Here is an 11,753-nt window from a genome sequence, read left to right as displayed (position 1 = left end):
AAAGAAAAATATGGATGAGGACTGACTACAAAGACAAGTTTATCATCTGGTATTTTTAAACAAGTTCTCCTTATTATTTTCGTCAAAAGATGTCTTTTTTTTTTAAAAAAAATTGAAATAATACCTTATTTAACGTGTTAGTTAAGTTTGAATAATTTCAATAAAATTAATAAAAAATATTTTAATATCATAATTTTGATCCATTTAGTATATTTTTATTTATACATTGTAGTTGGTACAATTTTTGCCCCATCTAACCTTGTCCAAAACCTAAACCCTAACGAAGGCACCGACCATCGCATTCGTAGTGCTCCCAAACCCCAAGAGCTGAGTCATGGAAGCGGCAGGCACGGAAGCGGGCACTGGTACGGAGGAGCCCAGAAAGACGAACAAGAAGGCAAAGAAAGCAAAGGTTAAGAAAGACAAATGGGGGCAGCCACTGCTCGTCCCTGTCGATGACGCCGAACAAGCGAGTGAAGACGAGCAGTTTCAGCGGAACGTTGGGGAGAAGGCGGTGGTGCCGGAAGAAGGTACCGAATCTCACGAACTTACCAAGGTGGTAGTCAGCGGGATGCCCTACTCCGCGACCGAGAAGCAGATCAGGGACTTGTTCAAGGACATCGGTCCCGTCTCCCAACTTCAGCTCTCCCGATTCCCGGACACTGGAAACTTCCGTGGCCTCGCCTTTGTCACTTTTCAGGTTCCTACCCTCTTCTTACTCTGATGGATAATACTCGGTTATTGCTCCATCGTAGCTTTTCTCCACATTCTCGAACGGTTTTGTTTCAATTTAATGGAGAAAAATAGTGTTAGGGATATACTATCTGCAAAGAGTTTGGGGCAACTTAGAACCAATTCTAGGAAATAACAGTAATGGAATGCCCAAGCAGTTGCTGTCCGCATAAAATCAAACATCTTCTATGAAAAATAAAAACTATTAATACAATTTTCAAATTTCAAATTTAAGAAAACAAAGATTAAAACTAGAGAATAGAGAAAATTTTCACAAACTAAACTTTAATCTCTACATTTGACAAAATCATGGAAGAAAAGAATGAAGGACACACAACTAGTTGAATTAGATATGGAAATAGATAGTAGATCCGTAAACATTGATTGTTTATGTAAAGGGGTGCAATTTAACAAACAAATTAAAAAATTCAGTAAAATCAATACCTATATATGACTTCATTATTAGTAAGTTTTATTCTGAAAAGGAAAATTTAAGCAAAATACAATTGCAAAAAATAAAACAAAAAAAAAAGTCAAAATCCAACAAAATTTGAATTTTAAGAAGCTATAAAAATATTTTAGAAGGAAAACATGAATTGATATATCATATATATTCGATTGTTGACACTAATAGTATACTCAATGCTAATATGATAGATGAATGGTACATATACTATGTATTTTAGATATCCATATTATTTGGATTATATACAATGATTAACCATGACTATATGGCCTATATCCGCTATAAAGATATAATAAACAAAAAAAATCATTTTATGGGATCAGAATATAAACTACATGAACATTTTTTTAAGAGATTCATGTTAAAGTTTGAAATCCATAGGATTGACTTGAGATGAAGATTTATACAAAAAAATAATTTCAACTCTTGCAAATAAAAACTGTCCTATTTTACCAAAAAAGAAATTATCCTTAAGATTGTTGGTGCAGGGAGCACCAGATAATCAAACCAGGATTTTGATAATGACAAAGAGTTCAAGTTTGAAATCCATAGGATTGACTTGAGATGAGGATTTATACAAAAAAGTAATTTCAACTCCTACAAATAAAAACTGTCCTATTCTACCAAAAAAGGAATTATCCTTAAGATAGTTGGTACAGGGAGCACCAGATAATCAAATCAGGATTTTTATAATGACAAAGGGTTCAAGTTAAATTTGTGAAGTGAATTAATAAGCTAAACTAAGTGTGCAAGTAGCACAGGAAAGTCCTAATTGTGGCTAGGCAGAGAAAGTCTTGGTCAGGAGGATTGGGCAAGAATATTTGGTAGATCAGAGCACTAAGCGGAAAAGTCTAGGCGGGTCTGGAAGACCGGATGTCTAACAGTGAAAGTCCTAAGGGCCGAGGATCAGAGGGAGCAAAAGTCCAATAGGTCTGGAGGATCGGGTTGACAAAAGGTAAATTCTCCAGTGTAGGTGAGGACGCATTTTCGGGAAGGGGAACGTAGATGTCGGTCTGACCTAGGGTTTCATTAGAAACTTAAAAATCAACTTCCTGATTATGTTTGTTCTGGACAAACCTTGTGATGCAGGAAAGGAGGAATCAGAACATTGGGTTCCGGGCGTCCTAATCTGGATCTAGATCACCGGACGGTTCAGGTGTCTAGAAGGGATTCAAGCGTCCGGACGTCAGCCGATTGGACAAGTGAGACGAATGAGGTGGTAAGTTCCTAGTAGTCGGGACACCTCAGACTCTAGGCACTTGCAAAGACTCCAGGTGCCCGGATATGGATAAGACGTTGCAGAGTTAAAGTTGATCCGACAACTTCCACGTCAGCATCCAGGCGCTCGGAAGGGATACAGCCGCTCGGAAGATGCTGAGTTAATATCGGAAGCGGATCGATGGGATGATGTAGAGGCGTCTGGAAGGAGTTCCAGGAGCTCGGATCAGCCTTTATATGTAGCTGTGAGGAGAAATCCTAGGACATAACATTTACACTACTATGACGACTTCCTGTGCACGAACAGTACATCCGATACGTTGTCGTAACGTTGAGGAGTTGTACCGACTTCTGCACTGCACATCTACTTTATAAGTCGGTAAAATTTACATTTCACTGTTGTACTTAAACTCTTAGGATAGTAAAGGTTTACTGTCCTTTTTTTATAAAAGCAAAAACTCCTTGTAAAAGGGGAGTTTAATAGTGAATTGCTCGTCGAAAATGATCAAGAATCGTGGGCTTTAGAGTAACAGCCTGTGGCTATAAACTAAGTATATAAAAGTATTATATTCTTTTATTTCTGTTGCATTCCGTATTTGTACTCTGATTTTCGTAAGATTTTCGAATAAGTGAAAATGCGACGAACGTGCTATTCACCTCTTCTAACGTTCAACTCGATCCTACAATTGATATCAGAGCGAGGGATGTTCAAAGTTAGTGCAACCACTAATCAAGCAAAATCGGTTTTTCATCACTCTTAAATTCTTGATATACTTTTTTTTTGTATTGCTAATCCAATATCAAGTCTTGATACATATTTTTTATTTAATTCTTTGTGCAAGTATGACTCATCGAGAAGGTTACGGTACCACAAGACTGGAGGTGTAAACGAACCAAGCTGCTCACGAGCTATTCGAATCTCGGCTCGAAAAAAAATTCGTTTGAGTTCGTTTGATTAAGTTAATGAGCCGAGTTCGAGCCTGATTTCGAGCTCGAAAATATTATCGATCTGAGCTCGAGCTTAATAATATTTAGTTCGTGAGCTTGCGAACATGTTCGTTTAAAGACTTACGAACGTATTCGCGAACATGTTCGTTTAAAGGCTCACGAACGTGTTTGTTAAGAGACTCGCGAATATATATATATATATATATATATATATTATACCTGAATTATAATATTATATATTAACGAGCCAAGCTTGAACTAAGCTCGTTTAAGTTTTAAACGAGTTATTTTCGAACCAAGCTCTAACTAAATTCGTTTAACTTTAAAACAAGCCTTTTTCGAACCGAGCTCGAGCCGTTCGCGAACTATTTAATTTCATTACGAGTCGAACTCGAGCTTAAGAATTAAAGCTCGAATCGAGCTCGAGCCGACCTCGAGCTTAGGAAAAACAAATCGAGCTCGAGCTCGAGCCTCTTATTATTCGGCTTGGCTCGGTTCGATTATACCCCTACGCAAGACCCTTTCTATTTTCTGGTGAGGATTTTATCTACTGGAAGGGAAGAATAGAGTACTACTTCAAGATACAGGTGGAAATGTGCATTGTGATCCAGACCGGATTTACATTCCCAATCGATGTCGACGGTATCCCACAACCATGCGAGAAGTGGGACACTGCAATAAAGCGTAAGATCGAGGCCGATGCAAAGGCAACCCAAACGTTTTAATGCAACCTCACAAAAGAAAAGTTCAACTGAGTTGGTTCCTTTATAAGTGCCAAGGACTTATGAGACAAGCTCATTGAGCTATATGAGGGAACTTCTAACACAAAAGTAAGCACGATTTTCTTCTAAATAAACTATATAATATTAAAATGCAGGAAGGTGAATCTGCGAGTGAACTGTACGCACGGATTGAAGACTTGCTCAATGGACTCCACGCTATAGGAGAATTGGTGGAGAATTGAGATGTTATCAGGTACACTCTGAAAGCGTTCCTAAGGAACACCTTATGAGCATCAATGGTTGATGCGTATAAGGTTTCCAGAGATCTTTCTAAAATTAAGTTATATGAATTGTTTTTGGAATTCGAGTTACATGAATAGACTAACATCAATCCAGTCGTGAAAGGGATTGCACTTTTGCAAGACATGCGAAGGACCGCAAGACACGACGTCGAACGGAGGTAGAATTCGGAGACACATCGGATTCTGAAAGCAACAATGAAGTTGCCACCGAACTAGTCAACCTAGTTCGGAAGATGTTCAAGAAGAGAAGAGGATTCAGAAAGTCTGAGATGAAGAAAGTGATCCAAAAAGCTGGATCAAACAAGACTCCAATCAACAAGGTCGAAGTCACGTGCTACGGCTGTAACGAGAAGGGACATTTCAAGGTCGAGTGCCCTAACTAAAAGGAGCGTAAAACTAAAAAGAAGGCATTGAATGCCATATAGGATGAGTCCTCCTTAGAAGACTCAGAGGAGGAAGCAAACACAATCTTCCTGACTCTACCAGCAAGAGAGGAGATAGTTGAGATCGAGTTTGAACCCGACACAGAATCAGAAGTCGAGTCGGAATCAAGTCACGGATTCGTATTTGGTTCAGAAGGTCCAAACAACACTGTAAGGAATCATTTAATTGGGAAATTGTATTCAATTATTTATTATTCGTCTAAAAAATTGGTAAAGTCTAGATTAATTCTCTCCAAAAGGAGGTAACACTCCTTAAAGAAAAAATTAACCTCAGCTTGTCAATTGAAAAAGTTCAGGCTAGAATTTCAACTCAAGTCCAACTTGAGGAAGAAAATTCCAAATTGAAAATTCAAATTGACGTTCTAAAAAGGTCGTTGGAAAAGTTTGCTTCGGATTCTAGGTATCTTGACATGATGCTTAGAACTCAAAGAGTTGTATACAATCGATCTGGATTTGGATACAAAGCTAGACATATATCTTACTTGTCATTAGTGAATCGAACCAAGAAACTCCGAGTTCAAGCATGAGTTTCTAAGTCTAGCCTAATTAATCAAGTTGGACAGAACCAATACTGGGTCCCCAAGGATCATATACATTATCTGATCAGACCCAATAGGGGTCATGATCTAGGAGATCTAAAATCATTCTAGTTAAATAAGACATGTTTGATTTTGTTTTAATTTTTTTTTTGGACTTAGATTGAACCTAGGTTAGTTAAGAACATAGGCTTGATTAATACTTGTCCAATCTAGTACCACGGTGGAGCTAGATGATAGTACGTTAGGAAAACTGATTTAGATAGTCAAGTGGGGTGAGGAGTATCCTATTTGGTTTGCTTAACTGAGGGGAACTAACCGAAGTTACCTCGCCAAACCCTAAACTAGTTAGATCAAAATTTTTTCCTTAAATTAACTAAGTGTATAATTTCACGAATTAGCTTAGAAAGTGATCATTGTTCCAATATCTAACAAGGTCCCTATGCCTCGCCATTGCTTGGAAGCTAAAACCTGAAATGTATACTTAATTAGTCGACGGTGAAATTTGAATCTAACTCAAGGTTAATCAAGTTTTATTACATCTTTCAATTAAACTATCTCACACAACCCATAGGATTAATTGTTTGATAATCTAGACATGGATGAGATGGAATTAGGAACCAAAACTTAATTAATTAACCCTTAACTAAATTTAACTTAATTAATTAATCCTTAAATAAATTTAACTTAATTAAATTTAACTTAATTAATACTTAGCTAAATTTAACTTAATTAATAATTACAAATAATTAATTAATCAACTTAATTAAAAACTTAGTTCAAACTTAACCAAATTAAAACCAACCCAACCCGTTAAAACCCAACCCGTAAGCTCGGCTAGATGGAATTCGAGCGCTCGGATATAAATCTAGGCGTCTTGAATTGCTTCTCAAACACCGTCCATAGTTTTGTTTAGGCTCTCGTGGTTTTCGAAATCCAGGTACCTGGAATAAATCTAGGCGCCTCGCATTGCTGCGAAATCCAAGCGCCTCGATTAAAATTCAAGCGCTCGGATCTTGTCTATATAGGCGCTTGACCCTAATTTGTAGTCACCCCAAATTTTCCTCCAAAAGCTTCCCCGTGCGGCTGTCAAGTGTGTCTAGGTCGTCAAATCTCTAGTTTTCGATCCGATATGCCTAGGTAAGTCTCTAAACAATCTCTAAGTTCAATTAAGTCAATTTTTTAGTTAAATTTTTAATTTATGCATTAGGATTAAGAGGAAGACCACTAAGGTTGGGACTTCTAGTACCTCTAGCATAAATTTTAGATTCCCAATCGAGGAGCATAGGATTAGATTTGCATTTATGACATATGTACTGTTATATTCTAGATATTTATGTAGGATATTTTTCTTACGTTCATGCATACCTACCATGCAGGTTGTGGAACATTATAACCTAGAGAGATTGATTTATTGTACTAACTAGATTAACATAGGTATGTGTGCCGAGCTGTGCAATAATTTAGTTCAGATCGATGATCTGATCTACTCCATCAGAGTTGGAGGTAGGGACCTCATCCTATCTCTCATTATTATTAGAGAGCATTTAGGACTTAAACATTCATCATACACCTTTTTATGCTACCCTCATAGGGATGGACGGGATGCATCTTTTGATGATCTTTACTCACATGTTACCTTAGATGTCATACATTTACATTATTTTGGAGAGGAAAGGGTCCCTATAGTGATTCAATTTCCATGAGTCAAACTCAAAGTACAGGATTATGTTCTGTATAGAGTCCTAGTGACTTACATTCTACTCCTAACTACCAGGGATGTCGCAATGATGTGACCATTTCATACATTTCTATTATATGCACTACATCATAGATTAGACATAGACATTAGTTTGCATATTTTTCATACCATCTTTTTTTCATCTAGTGTCACTACTAGTAGGAGAGTTCATATGCCCTACTGTCACATTTTAGCCTCACTCCTAGCATCCTTTGGATTTGGCATTACCTCAGGTGATGTCAAATCAGTGAGTATGACATGTTAGGCATTAAGAACTTCTCCATAACTGGAGTTCATATAGATGAGGATGAGATTTTGTCCTATAGACGAGGGAATCAGCTTTAGCCAGAGCAGGCAGTCGAGGACGACATTGACCTAGCAGACCTTCAGATTCCTCCACCTCCACCTCTTATCACTCTAGAGTAGAGATTAATCAAACTGGAGGAGTCAGTCACCAGTCTGTACGAGTTAGTTGTCACCTACCAACAGATTGTGACTAGCCATTATGAGAGTCTGGAGGAGTAGAATAGGGCTAGGCATGCTGAGATTATGGACATGCTCAGATCTTGGAGCATAACCTACCCACCTCCACCCCCTCAATAGACCCCATTAGATTTTTTTTGAGTTGTATTAACACTATGTTGACTTTGACTTACTTCTTATTTATTGCATGCTATTTTATTTTATTGTATCTTTTTGCTAAATTAGGAATGTGCATGGTAGATTAAGAATTAAATTTTTAATTATCTTTTCTGTCAAATTTTTTTTTCAAAAACTCATGATTTTCAAATCTATTATTGCTTATATTTTCAAAAATTTTTAAAATTATTTACTTATCATTATTTTAGAAAAAAATTATTTTCAGAAAGATATTTTCAAAATCTTGATTTCAAAATTAAAGAAAAATTTAGACTTAGCCTAGACACTCCCAGTAGAGATCATGCACCTATAGATTTAGGCTAACTGCATCTCACAAAGCACACTAGATATAACTTGCTTGTGTATTGTGAAATCTAGAACGGTGTGAAATATATAGGATAAAAGTTTGAGTTTTCGATGTTTATCTCAGTGCATCAAAATAAATCTGGACTAAAAACAATTACAAATATGGATCAGGTTAAATGTTCATGCATAGTAAAAGACAAGCTGGAATGATATATTTAACTTGACTAACTTGTTGAAAACTACTATCTTCTAATAGTCAATTAGTACTAGTAAGTTAAACACGTGACTAAAGGATAAATTTTTTTGTCTATGCATTTTTATATATATTATATAAATGTCATGCTTGGATTCAAACTCAAATATTATTATTTTTTTGAAATTATATTTATTGCTTTTTGTAAAGTTTCTTTCAAAAATCCCTTGCGTTTATTTTTGAATATGTCAAAGGGAGAGAGAGAACGTAAAGAAATAAATTTCAAACTTCAAAGTTAAATGGGTTAAGATTTTTCAAACTTCAAAATTAAATGGGTTAAGATTTTTCTGAAAAATGTGAAAAAGTACTTCAAAACTTTCAAAATCTCTTTTGAAAAATTATTTTTTCTTATTTTAAAAAGTATTTCTTGTTCAAAATTGCTTTCCTTATGTCAAAATTGTAGTATTTTTCGAATAAAGCATAACTTTTACAAGCTTTCAAAATTTAAAGTATGACTTGGATAGTTCTTAAACTAATTGACAAAGTAAAAAGAATGATGTTAAGTTCAGGGGGGAGAAAGAAAAAGTTATTTTCAAAATTATTTCTAAATTCATCTTAATTTCAGGGGGAGATACTGAGTTAAGAGGGAATCAGTGTCTATAACTTGGAATTTCATTGTGAATTTGTTTTTGTTAAACGAAATTTATATTTAACTTAGAACGTTACCATAATAAAAAAGAGGAATATTGTTGGTGCAGGGAGTAGGGTAAAGATTGACTTAAACCCTAGATTTTAAATTGTGTCTTTATGTTGGTGGAATTGTAGGTGATACCAACCTTTGTAGGAAATCCTACCAAGATATGGTATTAAACTTCAAAGGCATCAACCGGATATTGGAATTTTCCTGATATTAGATGAGTTTGTAAATGGAAGAACGGTCAAGATATTGAACTTCTGATATTGCTGGTTAGAAAATAAGCAAATTTTTTTTCTTAATTATGTAAACTTCTAGATGTAAAATTGTATCAGGACATATTTTTCATATTGGAACTTGTATGGAAGTTTGGAATAGGAAAGGTCTTTAAAACTTACAAATATTGACAACTTTTGTAACTTTATGAAGGCTTGAATTTGCCTATATTTTATATCAACACTTGAGGATGTATTTTGATGGATTACAAATGTTGTCAGCCTTTATGTGACAATATCAGTTATGTGGTCCAACAATGGTGCATGACCTAAGAATGTGGATTGATGTCTCTAGTTATAGTATTTTCTTCTCTTTAGAGCTTAAACATGTGGTTTTCCTTTTCTTTTTTTTTTTTTTTCAAACTGAAAGTCAAAAGGGTAGTACCTGCCTCAATAATCATAAGCGAACTTTAGCATACATGTAGGATGTAGTTTATCTATGCATGATTGATGAACATGGAGTATTAGAAATAGGCTTTGATTTGCATTGTAATGATATCCTTACATAGTGCTCAATATAAGGACAAAATCCATGTAGTTAGACTACAAATGAGACAAGCACAACTTGATGACGACAACAACTGGGATGTATATCATAGTCAAAATGTGTTTTCCTAGATAATTTTATATTGATAAGGAGGGGAAATGAGAAAACTAATTTCTGCCTTTCCAAGATACTTTTTGCAGTATTGAAAATAAATATTAAATTTTAGAACTATGATGACAAATAGTTGAATAATGATTAGTCTTATAAAACAGTAACAATATATTTATACAATGACAATATGCGATTATGTATATTGCCAATAAGTTATTAAAATGTCATTTAATAAATAGTTTCGTATATGAATAATTGTACTTGAACCATTTTAACAAGTGAATACTAATTTTTACTAATAAACAATATTGTTTATAAGTTAATAATTATTATGAAATTTAACAATACTTTTATAAAATAATAAATTAATACTTTAGTTAGCAATAATTGCTTCCTTTGAACACTTCTACCTGATTTCTGCTAACTATTTAGTATAAGAAATTAGTTTAAAGGTTCTTGCAAGCTGATCAATTTCTAATATATTTCTTTAAAGCTCAAGTCGTGAACTTAGTGCCGCTAGTAGCTGTGTTTTCTTCACGATGATCTTGCTTGTAAACAGAATGAAAGCTCCCACAGAATGAAGTTGTATTTTTAATCATTGCTTTTGTTTCAGGAGGGGGAGATGGTAACAAATGCACTGGAATTGGATGGAACTAAAATGTATGGTCTTCATTGCACCAGCAACGGTTATTTTCTTATCAATATCATTTATGTTTACCATGTGCTGGCACTATTTTTTTCCCTTTTCCATGTCACAGGGGAAACAGGTTTATAAAGGTGGAACGGTGCAGAATTTGTCAGAGAAAGAGGAAATTTGGGTTTCACGATGAACCAAAGAAAGTTGACGGATGCTTCTCGGCATACGTTGGCAATCTCTCATGGGACGTAACTGAAGATGACATAAGAGACTACTTCAAAGATTCTAAGATTTCTTCGGTGAGATTAGCTTTGGACAAGACTACTGGCGTGTCTAGAGGCTTTTGCCACATTGATTTTGAAGACGATGACTCCCTGGAGGAGGCTATGAAGAAGAATCAGCTTGAATTCCATGGAAGGGCAGTGAAGATAGCCTATGCAATTAGCAACAGGAACTGAAATAGGCATGAAAGGTCGTATTCTATGCTTTCTAGAAACCAGCAAACCGTGGATAGTTCATTTTCCGTAGTCAAATTGCTTGCAATGAACTAGAAAGGCAATCAACTTGGTAATCTCATGTTATCACTTACTAATTAAGGTCTATTCCTAAGAGGAAAAAAGAGAGAAAGAGATAGCTACTACGGGAATTGTTCTCTTCTGGTCTAGGTAAATTTCCTTTTGTAGTTTTAAAATTTAGGGCAAAAAATCAAAAGGGCGTTTGTCGTTTGTCAAAACGTCGTATGAACATGCCTTTTTCAAAAAATATCACATGGGCATTCTATTTAAAGGGAAGCGTTCGAAATATTTTTAGATCTGATTTAAAATTTCTATGTTTCTGAATAGGATTTATTGTTTGGGGTTTGATAGTCAATCTTTTGAAATTTTAATTTAAAAATTTCTTCTTTCCTTTCTCCCTTTTTTATTTTAGGATTTAACTTTTTTATTAGTATGTTTTTAGATAAGTTGAATAAAAGGGATTTTATAAATATATTATATTTTAAATGAATATTATTTGATCATGATTGATTATGTAGAAATTACCAGCTAACTACTATAATTATAAATATGTAATAGTTAGTTACTAGCTTCTACAATAGGATTATTATCTTATGTTATTTTACTTACTAAAAAATGATAACATGGTTAAATCAATATTTCAATCAGTAAAATAAATAAAAAGAATTCTAGGACTCATGACATCAATTATATTTCAAATGAATATTTTTTGATCACGATCGACCTTGTAGAATCTAGCAGGTAGTTATTATCATGTGTAACAACTAGTTGTTAGCTTTTATAAAATA

General features: G+C 34.7%; 1 protein-coding gene across 1 annotated transcript; it reads left to right on the top strand.

Moving 5' to 3' along the window:
* The first annotated feature begins 259 nt into the window (after positions 1–259).
* Positions 260–11,217, top strand: LOC141833688 (phragmoplastin interacting protein 1-like). The gene is made up of 3 exons (XM_074721175.1): positions 260–700; positions 10,427–10,473; positions 10,572–11,217. The coding sequence occupies exons 1-3, from the start codon at positions 335–337 to the stop codon at positions 10,906–10,908; spliced, it is 750 nt and encodes a 249-aa protein (XP_074577276.1). The 5' UTR covers positions 260–334; the 3' UTR covers positions 10,909–11,217.
* The last annotated feature ends 536 nt before the right edge of the window (positions 11,218–11,753 follow it).

This window comes from Curcuma longa, chromosome 8 (assembly GCF_044706935.1).
Source record: "Curcuma longa cultivar G26 ecotype Majalengka, Jawa Barat chromosome 8, ITB_CL_G26_1.1, whole genome shotgun sequence".
In the NCBI taxonomy this organism is placed as follows: domain Eukaryota; kingdom Viridiplantae; phylum Streptophyta; class Magnoliopsida; order Zingiberales; family Zingiberaceae; genus Curcuma; species Curcuma longa.
This window is presented reverse-complemented; position numbering and strand designations above follow the sequence as displayed.